The sequence below is a fragment of the Nannospalax galili genome, unplaced genomic scaffold (genome assembly GCF_000622305.1).
Source record: "Nannospalax galili isolate Female #2095 unplaced genomic scaffold, S.galili_v1.0 scaffold188, whole genome shotgun sequence".
NCBI lineage: Eukaryota > Metazoa > Chordata > Mammalia > Rodentia > Spalacidae > Nannospalax > Nannospalax galili.
The window spans coordinates 4033391-4059041 of record NW_008360325.1 but is presented as its reverse complement, the minus strand read 5'-3'; the positions used below and the strand labels follow the sequence as shown (position 1 = coordinate 4059041).

Sequence of the window (25651 nt, the reverse complement as noted above, 5' to 3'; positions counted from 1 at the left end):
AGGCGTCAGATTCCCCTGGAACTGGAGTTAAGGACAGTTTGCAGCTGCCATCTGGGTGCTGGGAATCAAACCTAGGTCCTCTGCAAGAGTAGTCAGTACTCTTAACCGCTGAGCCATCTCTCCAGCCCCTCAGTATTATTTCTTTTTAAATGTAATGGTTTACTTGGTGTCAAAATGATCAAAAGCTATGGGGGTGAATGTGCAGTGGATGACACCGTCTGGTAACACGAACAAAGATTTTTGAGAAGAAAGCTGGCTGGAAGGTGGTTGGAAAGGAAGTCACAGAGTCCAAGAGAGGAGGAGGCACCAGGACGTGAAGGGCCTTCACTGCTGTCAAAGATGCTGACTGACCATATTCCTCGAACCTACTCCATTAGCAAGATCCTGAAAACAGGCACAATCCCAAAGGACAAAGGAAACAGGAGGAGGGTAGCAGCCACAAGTTCCAGAGGTGGAAAATTCCAGGGTGAATTGACAGCACAGGAGAAAAATGAATGCTGAGATGTGGTGGCCACAGGGGCGCGGTCCCACTTGTTGCACGGCATCTGGGGCGGAGTCAGGGAGGGGGCTCTAACTGCAGGAGTGCTGCCTCCATGTCTGGTCAGGGAGCAGTTGTTCAGCTCATGTCACACCCCAGTTCATCTGGAGTTTTCCTGTGGGGAGAAGACAGGGTTGCACCTGCCTGGTCCAGGGCTGCTCTACACAACAGTGGGCAGGGAAACAACAGGAAGACAGTTTTAGACGAGCACAGGCATCTGTCCTCAGTGGAAGAATGTGGCAGCTAGAGACTCCTGGACAGCAGATCACAAAGAACCTGGCTGATTTAAAGAAAAGAGATTAAGACTCTGACCCTGAAGACTGCCCATTCAAAGGAAGCCGATGGCTCTCCAGGAAAGTGGTCGTACCTAAATAAAGTCCCTTCATTCAGTAATCGACAGCAGACAGTGCTGTCCCCAAGGCCTCAAGCGGTCTGCCTGTGACGTGAAAGGCAGAGGAGGAAATGCACCTGGAGGACACGGGAGCATTGTGCTGTGACCACCTGGAGGACACGGGAGCACTGTGCCGTGACCAGCTGCCACCACTTTTGCTGCTGTGTCTCCCCCACCTCAGTGGACTGTGCTCTCAAAGAGTGAGAAAACTCTTGTTTTCTAAAGTCACTGTTTTGGGTCAGATACTTGGTTACAGATTTGAGAAAAGTAGCTAACACAGTGGTAGACCGCATCCGTAGCAGGTGCCAGTCCTGTGCTCCACGTCTAGAACCACAAAGACAGTAACAAACAAAAACCCCAAACAGGAAACCCTGCTTAGCAAAAACCCTAATGCAGACAAAAGGCCTTTCGTCACTATGAGTTATAAACAGCTGTGCAGGACGCATGCTTCCTACACCACAAGCACAGACACACGAGTGATGTGCAGCTCTGAGCTTCTGATGCCTGTGACCGCACTGGGATATAGGATTTTTCAGCTCCATTATAACCTATGGCACCACCGTGGCACATGTGTCTGACTGAATAGTGCGTGGTGGGGCCTGGTTGTGCGTTCTCATTAGTACAGAAAAGGCCAGGCAAACAGAAACTAAGGCAAACATTAACTTGAGAGAAAACAGAAGGTGTTCAGGAAAGGAGCAGCTCTCATACTATACCGGACGGTTCAGCTGATTCCGTGTTAAGGAAAGAAGCAACTCTCATACTATACCGGATGGTTCAGCTGATTCCGTGTTCAGGAAAGGAGCAGCTCTCATACTATACCAGATGGTTCAGCTGATTCCGTGTTCAGGAAAGAAGCAGCTCTCATACTATACCGGACGGTTCAGCTGATTCTGTGTTTACACAGCACGATAATGCCTGTACTAGTAACGACCTAATCAGAATTGCAGTATATATCAGGAGGCGGGTGGGAAAATGTTTGAGAAAGTATGAATCCCTCATTACCACAGTGAATTTTCAAGCTTGAAATTCAACAAGGAGGGCTATAATAAGCATGCTACTCCGAAGCACAGATGGTACGAACCCAGACAATCAACTGAAATAATTGAGAGTATTTGTGCAGAGAAGCAGGAGCTAGGGAATACTAGGTTGGAAGGCTGTGAGGCTGCTGGCTTGCCATATCTGTGGGGTTTGTATCCTTGGGCTCAACTATCATTAGACAAAAAGTCCTAAAAAAAAAAAAAATTGTAGGCTGGAGAGATAATGCAGCTGTTAAAGGCTAAGGCTAACCAAAACATCAGGGAAAATCTGTACTGCGTGTGTACATTTTACCTTGTCCTTACTCTCTGTGATGGTTAACTTTGACCATCAACTTGACAGGATCCAGAACTGCCCAGGAAACAATCTCTGGGCATGTCTGTGAGGGAGCTTCTCAACTGAACTGAGGTGGGAAGACCCACCCTAAATTTGAGAGGCAGCATTCCACGGCTGGGTCCTGGACTGAATGGACTAGAGAAAGACAGCTGAGCACTGACATTTTTCTGCGTTTCCTGACTGGGACACAGTGTGACCAGCTGCCTTACAGTCTTGCTTCTGTGTTCTCCCTGCCATGATGGACTTGCACCCTCAACCCTGAGCCCAAGTAAACCTTCTTCCGTCAGTTGCTTTCGTAGAGTATTTTGTCAAAGCAGCAGAAAGTAACTAATATATCCTCTAAAGACTTGGTATAGCAGAACTTACTTTATAATTTAAATATAAATAAAAAAATTCTTTTACAAAGTATGGCAACTATTTACACAAAACTTACATTGTAAGATGGCTTAAAGTATAGAGTAGGCTGCATGTAAACACTACGCTGTTTCATCTGAGGGACCTGGGCACCCATGAATTTTAGATTTTGATGTCCTTGGAGATTCTGGGACCAATTTCTGTACCGAGGGAAACCTGGTTTCACAAACCCACAGGTTCAGAATCATAGGCATAATGATGGCAATGTAATTTAAGATTATAATCAAAACGTCTTGGTTGTTCAGAGCTGAGACTTCCCCTAAGAACACAACTGTACGGGTGCGGAGGCTCAGCTGCACAAACTGGAAAGTCCAACAGATCACCTACTTTTGATGCCTTTCTGGCTTTGAGGGCCCTCACGAGCTCCCCTTGAACGGCTATGCTGTTGAACAGCTCCAGTGGAGAGGTATAAGACTCGCCATTGGACACGTCTGCCATCTTCTAGAATGTAGGCCCGTGGCTGGCTGCTGGGTAGAGGACTTCTTCAGAAGCTGAGAAAGGACTCTGTAGCGAAAGGGAATTGGGAGACATTACTAGGTCACTACAGCTGATTTTCCTTTCTAGTACCTCGTCTTTCAGTAAAAGATGGTGTGGGGCTGGAGAGATGGTTCAGGAGTTAAGAGCTCCTCTTGCTCTCCCAGGATTTGGTTCCCAGCAGCCACATTGTGGCTAACAACCTGCAACTCTAGCTCTAGGGAATCACCCTTTTCTGGCCTCCACAGGTACCTACACATGGCATACATTCACACAGACACAGCATAAATTTTAAAAAAAGGGTGAAGTAAGTTATAATAGAGAAACTGGATAAAATAACATTTATAAGGAGAAATTTGTGGCCATAAAAGTCATTATAAATGATGATGAAGATTGAAGGAGTTTCTGGGATGTACTGACTTGAGGCCTGCAAAGAAGGGTACTCTTGGGAAACAGTAAATTGGCATGTGGTGATGCCTCTGTCCCCACCTAGTGCCCAGAAGAGAGGGATTTGTGTTTGCTCAGAAGAAATACTAACGTGCTTTAAGGCTACATTTACCAGGGCTAAGGACATTTTGCAAAGTATTATTTGTTTTTAATCTTTGCTGCCTTGGGAGGAGTTCTCAGGCCTCTGCAGCAATAAACAGCTCTGCTGAGCAAATGGCTCAACAAGCTGGCCAGCTGCTCTGTTCTCACGCAGCAAGTCTGGACAGGGCCTTCTCCCTTCTGGGTTCCACACTAGTAAGGACTGTGTGCCTGTCATCCCACATGCTGGCTTTCTTCACTGCAAGTCTTTGGGAAGGTGTGCCTGTCATTATTTTCTGTGACACAGGTTCAATGCAAGGAGAGATTGGGCCACCCGGAGTCACTTCTTGGTCAGTCACTTTCTCCTTGTCTATAAACGGGCGCCTCCAAGAACCTTTTCACCTACATCAAGGGCTGTTACAAGAATTAAACAAGAAAAAATGACACAGGGAGCATTCTCATAGTATAAAGCAATATGTAAACACACCACGAGTTTTGTTACTATTTATTTTTAAAAATTTTATGTGTATGAGTATTTTGTCTGCATGCATTTAAGTACACCAAGTGCATGCAATGCTCACAGAGGCCAGAAGAGGGCGTTGGATCCCCCTGAAACTTGAATCACACAATGTTGTTAGCTGCTATGTGGGTTCTGGGAACTGAACCTGGGTCCTCTGCAAGAGCAGCCAGTGTTCTTAACCGTGGAGCCAGCTCTCCAGCCCCACAAGTCTTGTTATTACCCCAGGTTTGTAAGCTAGGATTTCAGAGCTCCACTGAACTCCAGCTTCACCTTATGATGCCACAACACCTTGAGTGAGCAGCAGCAGCGTGTGCCTGAGTCTGTAACACTGAGCGCTCCTGACCCGGCCTTGGTCTAAGCCTCTTCCATTCACAAATTTGATTCTTACCAGAACCTGTTCTCTCCAGCTTATGGGGATACAGAGGCAAGAGACTGCAGAGAAGGGGCACAAGCTCAACTGGTCTTAGCCACTGTGCATCTACTGAGCTCTCGTAATTAAACACACACTGAGATGTCATTTATTTTTAATTATCCACTTGTTAAATTTGTTTAATGGCACCATCTTCATACAAGCCAATGAACTTCTAACTCTGAAACCAAGATGGGACAGCAGGCGGCTTCTCTCCTTCCCACCTGGAATCATTTCAATTCCCAGGAAGGGAAGTCTGGTGAGAAACTGTCTTGGAGAGAAAGCTCTTATGGCCTAGGGAGGACGAATGCGGAGCACCTTTTCCCAGTGCAAGGGACTGAGGAGAAATCCCTGCTCCCCCTTTCTCTCTGGGGATATTTGCCCATGTCAAGTAACAATGAATGCACTAAAAGTGACTTCAACCACAAACGGTCAAGCATCACTCAGCCTGGAATTCCCGAGCCCCTCAGAGCTGGTGTAACTTTACATGCTCTGTTAGTAGACAAGAGGTTCCTAACTCAGGGAAACCAGACGAACCCGAGGTTCACATCCAGACCATCAGGCTCTGATGTCAAAGCCCATCTGAGTCCCCGCTGTTCCCCTGCCCAGGCTGTCTTCCCCTCCTTTGTTAAGACATTGCTGCTACTTTCCAATGGAAACTTCAGCTCTTTATAGCTTTTCCCAATCCTTGCACCTCTGGGGTCAAGGGAGACAATCTCTGTATGATCCTTGAGCATGCTCATCCTACCCTTATTAACACAATTACACTGTGGGTGAGTTACTCATGTCTTCAGTACAAGGAAGGCACACACCATTTTTTTTCTCCCATGTACTTGGTAGATCGTTAGCTCCTCAATAAACATTTACTGAATGAACGACTCTCCTGAGTCAGTAAGTTTAGGGTTACTAGGGGTCCTTATAACATTGTTGTAAGTATTGGTCCTAGCTGGGCATGGTGGTATGTACCTAATTCCAGCCCTCAGAAGGCTGAGGCAGGAGGATTAAGCAAGTTTGAGGCCATCGTAGGCTACAGAGCGAGTTACTGAGTTCAAGGTCAGCCTGAGCTACATAGAAAGACCTTGCCTCAAAATTCCCATTCCCCCAGAAACAACCCCCTCAAACCTCTAAACAAGCATAAAAACCTATCAGTGCTTGTTCTAGTTGAGGGTTGTTTCAGTCAGGACTCTAGACTACCTCTAGTTTAACACCTTGGCACTGAGCTGAGCCTTCTCAGATCTAGAAGAGCCAGGCAGGCTGCCTGGGGTCCCCTCATTTGGTTTCTTCACCCACTGCTAACAGCTGCTGCTGTTCTGGCCCCTCCTGGACTTCCTTCTGCTTACCCTGCTCTTCTACAAATGAGTAGCTCTGCATGGAATGTGACAGGGAGCTGAAGTTCTCAAGTCCTTGAGTCGGACCAAAATCAAGTGTTGTTCAAAATTACTTCCAATTCCTAGGGAACATGCCAAGAAGGACGAGTGAGCCTGGGACAGCCTCCTACCACAGCAGAGCTGGTGACTGGTACAGGATTGGCTGGAGGAACGGGGCCTACGCTCAGCCCCCTTGTTGGATGGAAAAGCACATATCTTTAAACATTAGAATCCCAATGTGAAAGACCTACGTACCTAAATCAGACGGAGGGAACAGTGGGAGACGTTTCTGTCTCATGATCACTAAGCATTTACTTACTGCATAGGCATTATTCATCTTGTGTGTGTGTGTGTAATCCCAATGTGAAAGACCTACGTACCTAAATCAGACGGAGGGAACAGTGGGTGACGTTTCTGTCTCATGATCACTAAGCATTTACTTACTGCATAGGCACTATTCATCTTGTGTGTGTGTAGGGGGGGCAACTTCTTGAGTGAACACTCTGGGAATGGTCAAAGACAAGGAAAACATCTTCCTCATTTCATGCATTTATCTGTTTGTGGTGTGAAGAGTCGTCCCCATCTCCCTTTGTTTCTTTGTTTGCTAACTTTTAGAATTACGTTTAACTTCAGAGGTTTTGGCCTGGAGTTCATCAAGAACCTCTGAAACTACATCAAAGTTTGTATATTCACTGGATGTACATAGTTTTAAGCAGAATGTCCAGGTCACTGTCTTTTCAACAAAGCTGAGATGCCAAAAGGCTGAGGACCACTGTTTTAAGGCTCATCAGATTAACTGCTAACCATGAGCATCTTTTTTCAGGTAACTATTTTCTCTAACTAATGCAATCTGGAAAAAAAGAAAAGAAGTTAAAACCAGGAAGTAAGCTATTATCCCCTGTAACAAAAGTATTGGGAGTATACAAGTCAAACTGCCCAACCTAGCAGAAGTCTCTCTTTGATAAGAGGCCTACAGGGGCTCTACCACTCTAATACCCTCTGAGAGCTTTAATCTGTGGCTCACTGGAAATAGCCTGTTGTTCTGGATGAACATGGCAGAGAAAGTGGATACATTACAGTGTTGGGAGAAAGAATGGAAAGGACTTGGGCCATAACAAAACCATCATTGATAAGATACTACAGTTTGTGGACGGTAGTTTCAAGACCCTGGAGGCAGCTTGGAAAGGGAGGTGGCCTAGGAAAGTTTCTAGATACCTCAGGACTGTGGCCTCAAAGAGTGGGTGATAATTCTTTGGACTGGAACATTCCCAGAGGGCATGACAATAACCTCCTTAGAGCAAGCAGTTCTTCACATTCCCCAAATTTGGGGATAGATTATGCTCCACTTAAAGAAAGGTTATTTCCCCATTCAAAAATGATGAGGATGGAACCCAGAGCCTGGAACATGCTAGGCAAATCCTTTACCAGCTGAGCTACACCCTCAAGCTGCCTCTGAACAAACGTGTGTGTGTATATGTGTGTGTATGGAGAGAGGAGAGAGGAGAGGAGAGAGAGAGAGAGAGAGAGAGAGAGAGAGAGAGAGAGAGAAATTGATTTACAATGCCAGACATCAGATACTTTTGGGCATCACACTAATAATGCCAACATATTCAGATGTTGATGATTTAAGCAGGCCAAATCAGCAAAACCTCTGAAGAGCAAGCTGTGAATGAAAACAGGCAGCTGGGCACCCACACCTACTCCTTATGGAACAGGGAATCACTGGAACTCTGGTCAACCAGATGAAATCAATGCATGCACCACACCCCAATCTTGACAGTTCCTTCTCCTCAAAATGAGGTTTCTAATACTTTGCTAAAATGCAGTTAGAAACAACGGAAAACAAGCACCAAGCCTGGCCAAAGTGGAAATACATACCTGGGCTGTGGAGACATCATAGAGGTCAACCCTAGCATTTGAACAGCTGAGAACGATCAGCCCTGGCAGAGGGGTCTTTACTACTCTTTCAGTTTCCTTTTCAGAAAAGGCTCGTCTTTCTTTCCTGCCTTACTCAACCCTTCAGTGACTTAAGGGTTTCTGAGAAACCACCTCGGTTCTCAGAAACATTTTAGCCTCTTGACCGACCTCCTTAATGAGCAAGTCCAGCAAGGGGCGGGGTCTACGACTCCTGAATCCAGTGGTCCTGAGGAGCTCACAGTCATTGCATCAGCCACTCTTTCCCCTTCAAGTTGGCCGCCATGTGACCTCCCTGCTCTCTTCCCCCCGCTCCTCAGCATCATCGCAATCGTGTTTTTATGTGCAGTGATGGGGAAGGCAGGAAGGGCAGCGTGTACATGGCCTGCAGCTATCGTGTTCTGAAGCGGGGTACTCAGCGGAATCATAGCCCTGAAGTCAGAGAGCCCTGACTTTCAACGCTGAACACACACTTGTTTTGTTTGAAACCGTTGGCGAGTGACTTTACTTCTTTGGTCCTCCCTAGGCTTCCTCATCTGTGAAATGGGCACAAGGAGGCTTCCTAACACTCCGTGGAGGGGACTGCCTGAGACCCTCCAAGGTAACGCTCCTGGATCAAAGCCAAAAGGAGGCGCCTCTCTTCGAGGAAGGGGGGGTAGGAGTCGAAGGCAGTAGGTCTGCGGCGACCCCGGAGCCGCAACGGCCCTGGCGGTGCTAGGGCCGGGCGGATGGCAAGCCGGCTCGGAGCAGGACACCGGGGCCCGGAGCCCCGGTCGCCCCGGGAAGCCAAGCCCCGGCGCCGCCCCGCGGCCTCCCCCTCACTTACCGGGCCAGGGTCCCGCCCGGTCCGTTAGTGCCGCCGGTTCAGCCACAAGTTACCTCCTGCGTGTCCGTGGAAACACGGTCCGGCCGGAACAACTTCCCGTCGCGACTCGTCACCATTGGATGTCCGCCTGGGGGAGGGGCAGAACACGTCTCTGATTGGCTGGCGGCACTGGCGTCGCGGCGGAACGCCACTGGGCGGCCCGAAGGCGGGCCGGACTGCTGTAGCGGAGTACCGAGCGCTTCCGGCGTGTGGTGAGCGGCGGGCCGGGTCGGGAGGGGCTGGGCCAGGCTGCGGCCGCGCGCTGATTCCTGCTTCTCTTCCTTTTTCTTCCTTGCGTTTCCCCTTCCTTCCGGGAGCGCCGTGCTCTGAGTTCTTGATCCCTTCCTGACAGCGCGGCTGCCTTTCTTGCTGCGTTCAAAACCCGGGGCTGGTGGTACCTTGCTTGTTTTTTAGAGTAGGTAACCGGGAAGTGCTTGTCGAATGGGACTATCCTATTTCCTCTACTTCCTTAGCACCAAGTCCCTCCAGGTTGCAGTCTTCAGATATGTCTAGACTGAGGCTGCTTGAAAGGTGAACACACAGGAACACACAGGACGCCCTGCTCTATATGTCTGTGCCCTGCTTAGTTTAGTTTTTTTTTTTTCCCTCCAATATTCGTACCCCTTTCTCCATCTGATTTCTCTTGGTTTAGCCCTTGAAAAAAAATTAAGATATTTAAATACTTTATGTGTATGAGTGTATTGCCTGTATGTGTGTAAATGCACCATGTGCATTCAGTGCCCATGTAGGTAAGAAGAGGGGGGTCGGATATCCTGGAACTGGGTTACAGATGGTTGTTAGCCGTCATGTGGCTGCTGGGAACCAAACCCAGGTCCTCTGCAAGAGCCGCTAGTGCTTTTAACAGCTGAACCATCTCTCTGGGCCACTCCCTTGAAAATTTTTTGACTTAGGTTCAAAAGACAGCAGTCATCTCCTAAATTCATTCTCTCAGCTCTCAGTCTTCTGCATTATTGTGTTTTCTTTAATCATCCTGACTCCTCTCACCCAGTTCTGTTGTTTAGTCTTGGCACTGTGATCACCTCTGTTCCCTCAACCTCTCCCGAGTGTCACTCAAGCGTTTTCTTCCCTCTGAGGCCTGTCTCAATCCACCTGTAAGAAGGTGCAGCCCTGAGTCTAGCTACTCTACTCTCTTATTTTTTTGCTTTTGAGTTCTCATGCCATGACATCCTCTGGCTTACTAATGGTGTGAGGTGTGTGTTTCCTCACGGCCTGTGAATGTGCTGAGAACAGGGCATCATTTACTGTTTTGCCTACTGTGGCAGTGTTCCTGGTGTTGTCTGTGGGACTTGGTGAGAAAGCAATGCTCTGCAAGTGTTTGTTGAATGAATGAATGAGAGCTACTTCTGGCGGAGTGCATTAGGAGTCCTGGTTAGGAATCCAGCCTCATGCATTCATTTCAGGCATCGCTCTGCGCTTTATTAGTGGAGCTAATGAGCCACACTGCTCGCTGATCTTTCACCATGGGTCTTTCTTGTGCGTCAGTCCCTGCAGATAATGGTATTGCTGAGAATTCACCCTTTCAGCTGAGCTACAGGTAGCCTAGTGGTGAGAATCTGGTGAGTTCCATTTGACAGGTAGAGGCCACTGCTGGGTACTTGCAGACCAAATCATTTGCAGAGTGTGGGTCCATAGTATGTAATTAGTTCCCCATGTGATCTTAGTTCTGTTGGATAGGGGTTGACTAGTTTTAGAACTCTTATTTAGAAAATGACTTGCATGCAAACACTGCATGGTGATGGAGCTCTTAGGTGAGTGGTGCCATTTGGGGGAAAGGTGTGGAAGGGGTTCTGCCAAATGGTCAATTTCAGGGGATGTTGAAACCCAGTGTATGACTGGGCATGATGGTGCATGCCTATGATACCAGCACTCAGGAGGCTGAGGCAGGAAGATTGTGAGTTTGAGGCCACCTTGGCTTACATAGTGAGACTTTGTCTTAGAACAAAAATATGGGGCTGGAGAGATGGTTCAGTGGTTAGCCGTACTGTATAATCATGAAGACTGGAGTTTGAATCCCAGCACCCACACAACAGGACATTTCATATACCCTGTAACCCTAGGGGTTCCCAGGGGTCTGAGATAGGGAGACCCTGCCTCAAAGGAATAGGCAGGGAGTGACAGAGGACACCCGATGCCCTCTTCTGACCTCTTTGTGCTCGAGTGCACAGATGTGCACACCTGCACACACATGTATACACTCACACAGATGTATACATACATAAACAAATCGAAAAAAACCCCCATCATGAACGTGGTGAGGCACACTGGGTTTGCTTGGGGATTTTGGAAGTTGGTCATGGCATAGGCTTCTGTACTGTTCCATCCCGCTCTGTTGGCTGTGGCATGCTCAGCACCCATATTTTCTTCCTGCCTGTGCTCTCTGCTCTCTGTACAGAATTAAAATATTGTATCTAGACCAAAGTACTTTTTACTGAGAACTAGCTGGTAATAATTTATGATGGCTAAGAATTCCAGGAAGAATTTTTAAAGGAAATTCAATACTGTGTGACTATGTGCATTTGGGGTGAAATAAGCAAATTTGGATCCCATGGGCAGAATTGTTTCTGCCACAATTGGTTAGACTGGTGCTCCTGGACCTGGTCCTCGGCTTTGTGCCCAGGCAAGTGCTCTACCACTGGTCTACATCCCCAGACACTTTGTATTGGAGGCAGGGCCTTGCTGTGTATTCCAGGGTGGCCTTGAACTCGTAACCCTCCTGTTTCTGCTTCATTAGTGCTAGATGTACAGGTGTGCCATGCTACCTGGCCCCTTGTCGTCATTGTCATCTTCCTCATTTCTTCAACATTTTCCTCCATCCCCTCCTTTCTTCTTCCTTTTCTGCTTCACTGCTTCACAGTGCTGAGGACCAAACCAAGATCCTTGAATCTATTAGGCAAGTACTTGTACTTTGCAAGCAATCTACATCCCCAGACCCATGTAGGTTTCCTTTTTTTTTTTTTTTTTTGGTCTTTTTGAGACAGGGTCTCCCTGTAGCCCCAGCTGTCCTGGAACTCACTATGTAGACCAGGCTGGCCTTGAACTCACAGAGATCCGCCTCTGCCTCCCAAGTGCTGGGACCACAGGCATGTGCCACCACGCCCAAGGTTTCCATTTTTTATTAAAAATCTTTTTTATGTATATGTGCATTTCCCCTGCATGTATGTAAGTGCACCTTGTGTGTAGTGCCCAAGGAGGCCAGAAGAGGGTGTGGGCAGAAGAGGGTGTGGGATCCCTTGGAACTGGAGTTACAGACAGTTGTTAGCCACTGTGAGGGTCCTAGGAACTGAACCTGGGCCCCTTGCAAAAGCAGCCAGTGCTCCTAACTGCTGAACCATCTCTCCAGCCCTGGCTTCCATTTCTTAAATGACAACTTCTAGTTAAGTATGCTTATTGTATAAGAAAGCCTTTATTTTTAAAAAGTTATTTAGATTGTTAGATAATATGTAATGTTTAAATCAGGGTAAATATGCCTGTCTTCTCAAATATCACTTCTTTATGTTGAAAACATTTGAAATCCTTTCTTTTAGCTTTTGGAAATGAAGCTTTTATTTTTTTTTAATGTGTTTGGGCTTATAAGATTTGAAGTGTTAGACTTTTCAAGGTGTGACATGCTTGCTTTTAACTGCGTAAATACTCTCCAATGCATGGCAGCTGACTCTTGACTTTGTTAAGTTCTAGGAAGTGGCCTCTGCACCTCTTCCCTCCATGGCCTCCCTGGTGGCTTATGATGATTCTGACTCAGACACAGAGTCAGAAACGGCCGGAAGTGGGAGTGCTCCTGGCCAGGCGAATGATGCTTCTGGTGAGACCAGACCTCCTGGGCAGGTGTTTGCATCTGGTGTGACAAAAGAGGAGGCAGAGCACAGAGGGAACAGTCCTTGTGAAGACCGTGGGGAGCATCGCCTGCCATTGGCTTGGCTCTGGAAAAGTGACCCAGGATCTTGTCCCAGCCAACGACTACAGTGGCCTGCGAGGGAGCCTGATAATGCCTTTCCCACCAACGAGCCTCCTCGCCCTTCTCTGTGGATGAACCGAGCTCCGGCTGGCCATGTGCCCCTGGCAGCTGCCTGCTTAAAGCCAGTCAAACCTGCCTGGGACTCTTTCAGATCATCTCCACATGCTCAAAACAAAACTGAAATCACAGCTAGAAACCCCAGCTCTTTTCAGAAGAAAAGAGGTGAAGATTGTGTGGTTCCATATACCCCCAAGAGACTGAGGCACCTGCAGGTACCGAGTCCAGAAGCAGGTGGGGGCAAAGATGTGGACCCCCAGGGAACCCCTGTAGGGTGTGCCCCAGCCCCTCTCTGTGTGGCTCCCACAGTGTCCGAGTTGATTCAACCATATTTGAACAGTCAGTACAGAGAGACCAAAGTCCCCAGGAAAGTGCTTTTCCATCTGCGAGGCCACAGGGGCCCCGTCAACGGCATTCAGTGGTGCCCAGTCCTTTCCAGGAGTCATATGCTTCTCTCCAGTTCCATGGATAAAACCTTCAAGGTAAGATGAGTGCAAACAAGTCTCAAGAGGAGTAAGCTGCCAGAATATTTGACTGATTACAGTAAGGTAGTGGGTGGTCACAGGCTGCATCTTTCTTTTTTGAAATTTCTGTCATTCTCTTTAGTGTATTCAAGAGAGTATTCTCTGTGGTCAGCCTTGGATCATTGGCTCTTCCTGCCCCATGCTTTTTCTTCCTCAATGCTGCTGTGCTAGGACACCAGAGTGTTGAGTAAGTTCTAATATGACCAGAAGATAGAAGTCATATTTATTTTATGACAATACATTGTTTTATCCTCTGAGCATGTCATAATTCATTTCGCTTCCTATTAGATGTTTCAGTCTCCTGTGGTGGCACACTCCCTTGAATGGTGCCACTGTAAGCATGCTGTTCCTTACATTTTTATTGTCTTATTGTCCCTGAGACTTCTTTATATTGGGTCCCTGGAAGCAGGAGCCCAGGCTTGGCTGCATGGCTCGTGATCCCTACTGAAGAGGGACCCTGGTATGAGAATCATATCTTAGCATGTGCTCACCAACACTTACTGATTTGCTCACTGATTTTTAATGTTTTGCTAATATGCTATGGTACTTCATTGTGCATTACTTCAAATACCCATGAAGAGTAATTAGCACTCCAGTTTTGATAATCTGGCTTTGGAGATTTTAAAAACAGACAATTAGGGCTGGGGAGATGACTTAGTCAGTACAGTGCTTGCCTTGCAAGTGTGAGGACCTGAGGTTGGATCCCCAGCCGGGTGGTGTGCACTGTAATCCCAGTGATGGCAAGATGGGAGGTAGAGACAGGTGGATCCCTGGAAGCTCATGGGCCAGCCATTCTGGCCTGGGTGCTGACATTCCCGAACAATGAGAGATGGAAAGCACCTAAGGGCTGACATTTGAGGTTGTCCTCTGACCTCCATGTGTGCTGTACACACACATACACACACACACACACACACACACACACACACACAGAATGAAAACAAGAGAGATGTTCTTGTAAATTTGATGCCAGTGGAATCAGATACTTGTTTTCAAGCAATGCAGTGTGATAGTTTAACTGTGACCTGTGACTCTAACTGAGGGCTGGCAAAATAAATAAAGCTGAGATGTGGAAACAGATAAGCTACAGGGGTGACAAATGCTGATATTTACCTAGTGGCTCTGGGATCCACTGACTCGCTGGACTACAGCCTTCTGGGAAGAATATGCCTTCCAACTCGCCCTACCCCAGAGCAGCTGGCCTTGGCCTCTTGAGTCTGATATTTTGTTTGTAAAAGGTGTAATTATACCTGTGTCATGTGATCACTTGAGACCTGTGCTTTAACAAGCACCTAATATATGCTAGGGAGATGGCTCAGTCTGTAAAGTGTTTGCAAACACAAGGACCTCAGCTTGATTCCCAGAACCCACATGAAAAAAGTGACTGCATACTTGTAAACTCAGTGTGGTGTAGATGGAGAGAGGTGGATCACTGGGGTTTGCTCACCAGGCAGTCTAGTGGAATGAGGTGGTGAGAGACCCTGTATCAAAAAACAAGGTGGATGGTGCTTGAGAAACAACAGCTGAAATTGTTGCCTGGCCTTCACACACACATACACACGTACACACACACACACACACAGAACAAGGAAGCACCCATTGCAGAACTGGACCCCACAGATGCTCTGGAAATCACATACCAAAGTCCTTTTATCTGCAAGTTATATTTTGAGTGCCCCCTGCCCAGGAGGCGTTTTCTCAGATGAAGAGAGGAAGCTCCACGTGCTTACAAGTGAGCCAAGTCTCTCAGGTGGCCATTTGTAGGTCACACGGAACTCTTGTTTGGCTCTAGCCAGGTTGACGGGTCCTGTTCAGTTTCCAGCCAGAGTTCTGGCTTCATTAACCCAGGCTTTGGTGCTTCTGACGTGTCAGGCTACGTAGGCTCTGCAAGGAGAGTTCTGTGTCCCGGGAGTGGGTTATGGCATTCTTCGACTGACCCATAGTCCCGGCTTCTCACCTCTCTGTCCTGAGAGCCTGATGCTGGGGTTAAAGGCATGTACCACAACACCTGGCTGCCCCTGTCTTTAAGCTCACCTGATTGCTGGGACCTTCTTTTTCTTTTTTTGCCCTCTTCAGGGTTCTTCTCCTTTACTTCTTGCCTGGCTAGTGCCTACTGAGCAGTCAAGACCTGGCTCAGAATGGGTCTGATGAACAGTGTTTGTGCTCTGGCCTTGGGTTGGGCAGTGTGCCAGGAACAGGAGATGCATTGAGCCAGAGGGTCATGTCCTTGTTGTTGGGGACTGGACAGTTGACAAGCTGTTTTTATGTCCAGCCTCCCCTTTCCCAGCATCCCCCTGTGGACTGTCCTCTGTTTGAATGCAGAGGTCATCCTTGGCTTCCTCCCCATCCCTCGCTATCCAGGAGGGGGCAGCACTGCACAAGGCAGAGGGGGCCTAAGCTGGGGTGGACCAGCTCTCCCACAGCTTTGTGTTCTTGGCAAGGTCTGGGGGTTCTCAGCAGGGACAGATGCCAGCATGTCCTATGTCCATAGCACCCATATGCTCCTGGCCAGTGGTGGGAGCTTAACTGTGGTTCTAGAGTGGGCACTGCAGAGTCTTAGAGAGATGGGAGGGCAGCCTGCAGATGTGGGGAGCACAAGCCAGCAGAGATGAAGAAGGTTGCCGTGGTTATAGTGCCTTGCTGTTAGTGTCCTGCCTTCTGGAGAGATCAGGTGGTTCATATGTGACCTACAGAAGCCCACCTGCCACCTGCCTGTGCAGTGATGGGAAGAGGCAGACCTGAGCCCTGCGGGAGTGGTCTCTACCTGAAGGTGGAGTACTCTGTGGGTCCCACCATCAGAGCTGAACAGTGTGCTTAGCCTGGGTCACTGTTGGTCAGGAAATTTCAATTTCTTGAACAGACATATGTATCCCCAAGTAGGCTAGTTTGGTCAGCTGGTATGCCCAGGGATCTTTGCCTCCCCAGTACTGAGTTTACAAGTGTGTGTCACTGTGCTTGGCTTTTTCACATGGGTTCTGGGGCTTGAACTGCATGTAAAGCAGGCAGTTTACTGGTTGAATCATTTCCCTACTCCCCAGCTCTCATGATGATTTTTTCTCAAGTCTTTTAATCCATCTGTCCATCCATTCATCCATCCACTTATGTATTTATTGATAGTGTGTGTATGTATGTGCATGTCACGGTGTGTGTGTGTGTGTGGAAGTTGGTGCTTCCTTGAGGACAACTTGAGAGAGTTGGTGCTCCTATCATGTGGGCTCTGGGGATTGAACTCAGGACACTGGGCTTGGTGTGAGTGCTTTTCCTCACTGAACCATCTTTCTGTCCCCCATGGTTTAAAAAAAAATGTATTGAATATTTCTAAGTTTTTAGAAAATAATATTTTATTGATTCTTTTAAAAATTTATTTTTATTTTATGTGCATGCATGTATTTCTTGCATGTAGGTAAGTGCAGCCATGTTGTGCAATGCCTTCAGAGGACAGAAGAGGCTCCTGAATCCCCTGGAACTGGAGTTAGGACGGTTGTTAGCTGCCATGTGGGTGGGTGTTGGGATTTGAACCTGGGTCTCGCACAAGAACAGCCAGTGTTCTTAACCGCCGAGCCATCTCTCAGACTCTTTGGGGATTTCATATATTCTTTCATATATTCTTTGAGAATGCTATATTTTGATTGTAGTCAGCTATCTTCCCATCTCCTCTCAGATCTACCCCCACCTCCATATTGCCCCCAATTTTGTTTCTTTTTATTTTAAATCCCATCACGTCCACTTTGTGTTTCCAAAATACATTTGGGTGTGGGAGAATTATTTTTCTTTAAGGATGTGAGCTTCTGGTGGTTTTTAGCAGAAAGATGAGCTGGAGCTTTGGCTCCGGGTGAAGATGAATGTGCCAGGACTGATTTGACAACTCATGGCCAGAAGAGGGCGCAGTTGGCACAGCTTGGGTTGGCAGGAAGCCTGGGTTTAGGACTGTGTAGAATGCTGTTCTTGTGTTCACCTGTCTCCAGGAGGCATGTGGGCTTCAGGTTATGACGTTAGTATGGCACTCTCTGACTGCCTGGTAGCTTGAGGGAGTGCCCCTACCCTGTCTAGTCCAGGGGTGGTAGAGGAGGTGGCTTCAGAGACAACTCTAAGGAGTTGGATTAATGCTGCCCATGCCTGCTAGGATCAGTGTCTCCTAACCCTCTTTTCCCTGAGAGGTCTTGAAAACCTAGGCTTCTGTAAGGTACAGAGGTGGACAGTGAGCTAGAACCCTTTGTTTTAATAAGATGTTTGACAGTGTCAGGGATTTGGGTTGCTTGGCATAATTGCTGGGTTTTTTGTAAGTGAACTTTGAGTAACATGCAGAATGGGTAACAGGGACCTGAGGGGCTGTGATGGAAAGATGGATGAGGGCCTGGGGAGTCCAGGTGGGCCCCGAGGAATGAAGTCCTTCCCTATGCCTTCAGTGACATGCAGAATGGGTAACAGGGACCTGAGGGGCTGTGATGGAAAGATGGATGAGGGCCTGGGGAGTCCAGGTGGGCCCCGAGGAATGAAGTTCTTCCCTACGCCTTCAGCTTGGTATATGGCCGGCTAAGCAGTCATGCTTTTCCTTCCCTGGTGTCAGAGATGTAGATGCACGGTAATAAACCCAGCCCCAGTTTATTTGAGAAGTGGCGCTAATGATTCAGTGTTTGCTGAATCTCTGTGATCAGTAGATGAGGTTGGATGAGAACACCCGGAGTGGCAGCTGGCATGTGGCTGGCACTCTGTGCACTGACTGGGGTCCTGTTATCCAGGGGCTTTGCCCCTTTCCTGCTGGGTGGTGGTGGCGCATTCTGCTTGAGTTGCTTCCTGGGTTGTAAGCTCCATGAGTGAAGGAACCACCCCAGACAAGTTTTTACATTCTCTGCAGCATCTGGCATGAAATTTGGGACATGTTAAGTGATCAATAAAGATTTAAAAACATTTTCTGGATTTTATTGCCTGGCTTTGGGAAGAGATTGTCTTTTGCATGCAGAAATCCTACTTGCCCCTAGGGGGCACAATAAGACTTACTATCTTTGGCCCATCCAAGGTTCTAGAATGTGGAAGAATCTTTGACTCAAGGTAACATTTACTGAGATGATTTCTTCTCTGATCAGGAGAAAAACAACATAGTCCCTCTGATTAATCTAAAGAACTCAGAGTGCCAGTTTTTTCATCTCCTTAAAGAGTAGCATTGCAATTCATAAATTTCAATTGGGCATATTACATTGGAAAGATACTTATTTTAATATGTTCTAAATGTTCTGTGAGCTGTAAAATATGCTTATATTAGTTTTGAAAAATTTACAGCCAGAGCAATTAAGTAAAATAAAACAATGAGTCACAGTCCCCGCACTGCTGCTCTGTTGTCTCAGCTGATGATCCCTTCCTGCCCTCCTCCGTGAGCTCCAGGCTTTCATGGCTGTAATCCCAGCACAGATACCCTTTTATACACTCTTTTCATTTCCCAGTGAACTCGCTTGGCTTTGCATGTTTGAACACCCACTGCACGTAAAGGTAGAATTCAGCCTTTGATGCTTTTTCTGAAGGAAAAAGCCAAACACAGCCAGCTCTGCCTGTCTGCCCATGCACAGGGCTCGCTGCCAGGCCCCCCAGGGGACTCCCTGCAGCATCAGCATGTTTCCTGCTGTGGGGAACCTGCTGTTCATGCGTGGAGACCTGAGTTCTTACACAGGCAGGTCTTTACATCAAGCATGTGAATTTGATGGTGTTGATGTGCTTTATGGAATAATTTGCTCTAAAATTTTTCTCAATAACAAGCTTCCTTAAAGTACTTAAGAAAAAAAAAAACCCACCAAACTTTCAGTGTTGCTCATGAATATATAGATGCTTATGGGGGAAGATGCAGATGCAGTTAAGTGGATTGTGAAGGAGAAAATAGACATCACCGGTGACCCTAGTCCAGTCAGCACTCACCTCAGAAGGTCATCCTGCCTGGCTGCTGAATTCACGTGTTGACACGGTTCACCTGACTGTGTGCTGTGTCTTATTGGCCACCAAACTGTTTTCTGTGCAGTTTGTAAGGGGAACTTTTCTATCTTGTTAAACACTTTGGGGGCTGGTGGTGTGGCTCCCTGGGAATGCTTACCTAGCAGGCACCAGGCCTGGGGTTCCATGTCCATCAGCAAAACTAAAACCCTACCTCGAACTTTGTCTTGTTGTTTTCTATAGCTTCTGAAATTCATTTTTAGTTAGTCTGCTGTGATCATGCTGTACATAAATGTCATCTTTTTTTTGCTGCCTTAATGTAGTGAAGGTGGGCTCTGATTTACTCTCAGGCTTCAGCAAAAGCCCTGTGTGGTAAATGGAACGTGAATAGATGGCCGACTTCCAGTGCCAGTCTGTATTGCTGCTCAGTAGCTGTGTCTTTGTGAAAAATCACTTAGCCTCTCTGATCCCTTAGTTCTCACTGGTAAAATAGAAAGACTGTTCATTGATTGCTGCTGTAGATATGGAGAGATGATCTAGCCCAGTGCCTGACATAAGCCAGAATTCCCTGCTCCCTTGTACCTGTATTGATTGGGTAAAAAAATGAATGTACAGAAGACACATCTCCTAGAATTCTCTGACTTAATGTGGCCCTGTATTTGTGAATCTTTTCATAGTTTGTCTTTGCTCATATGGATTTTAGAGTTTCATTCTCAGTGTTTCTGAGATAAACACTTTAAAAATTTATGGAGTTTGGGGATCATTGCTTCTGAGCCATCTACTACTCCCTTGGAGTGCTGTATACCTACCAGGCCCTGCTGAGGGCTGGTTTACATGCTGGGCACTCACACTGACCACAGGATGGAAGATAACTGCTTGGCCCTTGGGAGTCTGAGCCTCAGGTGGTGCTGGGGAAGCAGCCTCACAACTTTAGGAGACCCAGGAGGGAGCTGTGGTGCCAGGAACAGCTGAAGGGAAGGCCTCTGTGCTGGAGGTTGGTGACCCTGACTGGGGCTGCCTCATGCCGATCACTAGCTCTGTGGTGGCTGGGAACATGGCTGAGAGGATGGGGAACTGGCAGGTGCACTGTCTACCATATGCATGCTAGGCACAGTTCTCAGCCCTCCCCCAGGGGTTAAGGGACTTGTCCCCAGTCACACAGTAGGAATGTGATGGAGGCAAGGTGAGGAGCTGGTTGGCTATAGAACCTGAGCAAAAGGAATGAGCCGACCCCCCCCCCACCTCTGGAAATGCCCAGTGGAGAAGCAAGCCCCTTCTCCCATGTGGACGCACGTTCTCCCCAGCTTTACTTTCTGGGCTCTTTTAAGGGGCAGGAGGAGCAGAGATGATTTTCATGGTGGCTTGGATTTGCATTTTTATATATTACAGGATCCTGCTGATTTATCATTGTTAGTGGATCTGATTATATTACGGTATCTTGGATGTGCTTTGTAAAAAGTGATATATTTCACATTCAAAGACAAGGAATTTATGGATCCAAGTGCCAGAGCGAGGGTTTAGTTCAGTTTTGAAAGAATTATTCTTGATGGATTTTATGAAATGAGATTGAGAAGTGATTTGATGCGTGGAGTTAGGCATCGTGGGGCATTATGCAGATGATTGGCAGTTTATTCCAAGCACGAGGCAAATCTGTTGGAAATGAGAGGCACAGCTGGGGAGGAGGTTCGAGTTGTGGTGGTGGGTGTTTGGTATTTGGGGAGTGAATGATTAACAGTGCTATCGAGGGTAATTAGGTGAAGGCGCGGAGAGAACAGTTTGTGTGTGTGTGTGTGCGTGTGTGTGTGTGTAGACAGAGACCTCTTCCTCCCTATTAGAAAAGTAATAGAACAGACCCAAAAGATGTCTCAGTTCTGTATCCTTACAGTGAACAGTGTTCTAAACTAACGCACTGTGTGTGTGTGTTGAGCATGAATGTGTATGTGTGTGTAAGAGTGTGAGTATGTGTGTATGTATGTCTGTGTGAGTGTGTGTGTGTGTGTGTGTGTGTGTGTGTGTGTGTGTGTGTGTACCCCAGCACAAGCAGAGATCATCAGGGTCTGTCTTTATTTGACAGAGGCCCTGGGAGGGAGGCGCTTGCCCTAGGGCACACAGGTCTGGACGCTGCTGTTTGTTCCTCTTTTTCCGTCTTCAAGACAGGTCTGTGAGTCCCCTTGCAAGTCCTCTGAACTGTCCCAGAGGTGGCTGAGGCTAGTTGACAGCCAGGATGTAGAGGCTCCGGGAAGAGGTGTGAGCTTCTGGGATGGAACCTTCTCTTCATGGGAGATGAAGTGTTTCTGACACCCTCTTCCCTCAGCATAGAGTCTGAGACCAACATACGAGACATTTCCCAGTTGCCGTTGCCTTGTAGGTTTGTGCCTTATGGAACAAACAAGGGAAGGCAAGGGAAGCAGGCAGTGTGGCAGACCCCATTGTGCTTTCTGCCCTTTAGGAACCCTTCTTGTGTTAGTTGACCAGTTCTGCGCCCTGAGGGCAGCTGGAGAAACAAGGGTGGCATGAAGAAGCAGGCTCCGTCCTTGGGGAGCAAGTCTCATCTAGTCTCATCCTGTGTCATTACAGGGAGAATAGAGCAATTTGGAAAAATGCTTTTAATGTAATTGAAAAATGTAGATTGCAAAATTGGCACACTTAGGAGCTGAGACAGTCTAGTAAATTATTTCTTGCTGCTTTTAAAACTTGGACACAGACGACTCTTAAAGGAGCCTGTCGAATGCCCAGTGATGGTGCGCTCCTTTTCCCTCTTAAAAAGGTTTTATATTTAATTTGCTTCACTATAAAAGTGGTCATATTTTGAGAAAAAAAAGGAAAGAAAATGGCAGAAATGAAAAAAATTAACCTTAGAGCTCTCACTTGCAGTGGTGGCCATGATCACCTCACAGTTTCCTTCTGGTCTCTTTCCCCTTGTGTATCATCAGATTTTAATCAGACATTGACGCCTCATTTTTGTAATCTGTATTAAAAAATTTTAAGATTAAAAAAATTCCTGCCGGGCGTGGTGGTGCACCCCTTTAATCCCAGCACTCGGGAGGCAGAGGCAGGTGGATCTCTGTGAATTCAAGGCCAGCCTGGTCTACATAGTGAGTTCTAGACCAGCTGGGGCTACAGGGAGACCCTGTCTCAAAAAGACAGATTAAAAAAATTTTGAAGAGATGGCTCAGCAGTTAAGAACACTGACTGTTCTTGCAGAGGACCCAGGTTTGATTCCCAGCACCCACATGGCAGCTAACAACTGTCCGTAACTCTAGTTCCAGGGGATCCGACAGCCTCTTCTGTCCTCCACTGGCATTGCAAGACACAGGTGCACTTACCTGCGTACAGGCACTACACTCATACACATAAAATAATTAAAAAAAATTCTTGATAGCCAGGTCATATGCCCATAACCTCAGCATTTGAAAGGCTGAGGCAGGAAGGTGAGAGTTGGAGGCTAGCCTGGGTTATATAACCAAGACTGTGTTGTAAAATAACACAAAACACAAAGCCTCTTTGGAACAGTGATTTCTCCCCCTAGTTGCTAGACTTTTCCCTATAGAAGAAGAGAGGGGTGGCTCACTCCACTCCTCACCCTGCCTTCCACCCCTGCTGGGTTTCTTTATTTGATTTTGGGACCAGGTCACTCTGTAGCCTAGACAGGTTTGGAATTCATTACATAGCCCAGATTGGCCTTGAGCTTATGGCAGTGCTCCATGATTAAGTGCTGAACTCAGTCTCCTGAGTGCTGGGCCACTTCTTTCTGCTGTCCTTTCTCCCTGGTGGACTGACAGGTGGCTCTAATGTGGCCTTCCTGTGTGGGCTAAGAGCATCCAGGTGTGGTGGTGGTATGGGAATGCCCTGCTGGCAGTCAGGGACCCCAACTTCCTCTCCAGCAAGCTATCTGAAGTCCTTTGTGTGTGGGGGCGAGGGGGGACAGGGAGAGGATTTATCCACAGTGCATTTTTAAAATTTTTATTTATTTATTTATTTTTACTTTATTATCATTTTTTTCTTTTTGGTCTTTTTGAGACAGGGTCTCCCTGTAGCCCCAGCTGTCCTGGAACTCACTGTAGACCAGGCTGGCCTTGAACTCACAGAGATCCACCTGCCTCTGCCTCCCGAGTGCCAAAATTTATTTTTTACACTTTACTGGCCTCCTATTTTCAATTTTTCTTTTTGGTCTTTTTGAGACAGGGTCTCCCTATAGCCCCAGCTGTCCTGGAACTCACTATGTAGACCAGGCTGGCCTTGAACTCACAGAGGTCCACCTGCCTCTGTCTCCCAAGTGCTGGGATTAAAGGCGTGTGCCACCACTGTGGGTTATGAGCTGGCAGGCCAGGTTCCCCATACGGGGTCTTCTTTCAGCTTGGGCTGTTTCTCAGATCCACGTCTACTGCCCTCGATGCTGTGTGGGCCTGCTGTAGCCCCTTGTTATCTGCTCGGGGGAAGGGGGGTGCCTCAGGGTTTGGTGCGCACACTCCTTCCGTTCCTCCCTCTTATCTTCCAGCTCTGCTTCACTCACATCACCAGCACTGCTCTTCCTCTGCACAGTCATTCTTTTCTTTCCCTGCCTAGTGGTGTCTGCCTGTGGCTCACACCATCATTTATGCACACAATGATTGTGTCTGCCTGCCCTCCATGGCAGCAGAATTATTGCTTTTTTTCAACATCTGCTAATTTAATGGCATCTTGTTTGAGGACCAGATGAGTTCATTTATGGACAACACTTTTAGATGCCTGCCTGGCACCCTGTGAATGCTAAGTAAGGGTTTGTCATCGAGGCTCCTGCCTATTAATCTCCTGTGGTCTTAGCGGTTCCTTTCCCTAGGCAATTTACATGCTAACAATATTGACCCATATCATATCCCACCTCCTCTCCCCCAGGTGGGGTTTGAGTTCTCTTTTTTCATCATTATTTTTTTTTAAAGAAAGAAAACCTAACATCCTTTGTAGTCAAGTCTATGGACTTCTCCCTTTGTACTTGTCTGTGGCTATAGACTGTGGCACATCTGCCCCCACCCTGAGATCTGTGATATACAGTCACCTATATTTGACCTTCATCTAGCAGTGATTAGCTTGAGCCAGTTTCAGTTCTCGTCATTGAGTCCGAGGCAGGCTGCATGGCACTGCAATGAATGTGTGCTGGGTGCCAGGGATCGATCAGCATATTAAGGAGCAGTGCTACTGTCCCCAGCAGCCCTGTTTTGTGATGCTACCCCACACCAATGCTGGCCAGTAATGATTTAAAATGACATTCCCTGGGTGGCTTATTCTGCCGGACATGGGCATGCCATGGTTTTCCAAACCTTTCCTCAAAAAAAAATGTTTTTGACCCTAAAAAAGCACAGATACACTATAGCAAAACCAGAAAGGCATAAAGAAGGAAAAACTGCCCACTGCCTCTCCTCCCGAGGCAGTGACTGTGGACTTGTGAGTGTATTTCCATCTAGTCTTAGAAATAATTCAACATAGTTGAGCTCCAACTATTTATCTACCCTGTACACCCCCTTCCCTGCAACCACAGCTTTGAATGCTGTGAATTTATTGCAGCAGTTTTCAGTGTGGTCTGAATACCCCGGGGGTCCTCGAGACCCTTCTAGAGGGTCAAAACTATTTTCATAATCACACCTAGAAGTTATTTGCCTTTTCCACTCCTGCTCTCTTAGGAGTGGAAATGGACCTTTCCAGAGGCTATAGGACGGGTGCAGTTGCAGTAGATTGAATACCAAAGCAGACAGGAGAGCCCAGCTGTCTTGTATTAAACCAGGCAATAACGAGATCTGCAAGAATGTAAACAATGCCTTCTCACTAATTTTCTTTCTGCCTTGGAGAATCTAGTTATTTTTATAAGAAATATGTTATTTATGTTAACACGTAGTGGGTTTATTATTGTTACTTTTGCATAAGTTAATAAATATTTTCAGACGTCCTCGGTTTTCATCACTGATGTGCTAAATATCAGTCGCTGTCATGTATATAATCAACAGCTCTTTGGGGGCCTCAGCCATTCCAGGCAGTGTGAGAGAGATCAAAAGGTCTGACAAGCACCGTTTTAAATAACCTCTGCAGTCTCATTTGGGGGGATGCAACTGACATTCTAGTAGGAACAGCATCCCATCCCAGCTCTGGGGAAAGTGAGAAGGTCCTGCCCCAGCTGCGTCCCTACTTCCTGCTTGGTTAGATCTCCAAACTGAGTGACAGAAAAATGATGGGGGCCCGAGCCTCCATTGCCCTCCCCCTTTGTTAAGAGGGTTCAACAGCTGTACAAGAGAATGGGAAACTCCCAACTCCAGCAACCCCGAAACTGTGGTTGTCCTGGTCCTAGTCTCCTGCCTGTTTCTGATGCACATGCATGGGCTTGTGTTTTTCTCAGAGTGCACACACAGTCCCACAGCCTGCATT

General features: G+C 47.2%; 2 protein-coding genes across 6 annotated transcripts in view; one reads left to right on the top strand and one right to left on the bottom strand.

The window, feature by feature from the left end:
• The window catches only part of Wars (tryptophanyl-tRNA synthetase), a 39786-nt gene extending 30903 nt beyond the window's left edge, over positions 1-8883 (bottom strand). Inside the window, exons 1-2 of one of the 2 annotated variants that reach the window (XM_008825620.2) lie at positions 8750-8883; positions 3042-3218 (exon numbers count right to left, since the gene is read on the bottom strand). In XM_008825620.2, the coding sequence (XP_008823842.2) occupies positions 3042-3152 (111 nt within the window). In that variant the 5' untranslated portion in view covers positions 3153-3218; positions 8750-8883. The remainder of the gene's footprint in view (positions 1-3041; positions 3219-8749) is intronic. The other variant, XM_008825619.2, reaches the window with a different exon arrangement.
• Positions 8884-8901: 18 nt separating this feature from the next.
• The window catches only part of Wdr25 (WD repeat domain 25), a 150516-nt gene continuing 133766 nt past the window's right edge, over positions 8902-25651 (top strand). The window contains exons 1-2 of one of the 4 annotated variants that reach the window (XM_008825618.3): positions 8902-9000; positions 12479-13300. In XM_008825618.3, the coding sequence (XP_008823840.1) occupies positions 12512-13300 (789 nt within the window). In that variant the 5' untranslated portion in view covers positions 8902-9000; positions 12479-12511. Of the gene's footprint in view, positions 9001-9029; positions 9204-9229; positions 10558-11017; positions 11700-12478; positions 13301-25651 lie in introns of those variants that run through there. The other 3 variants (XM_029559962.1, XM_029559960.1, XM_029559961.1) reach the window with 3 other exon arrangements.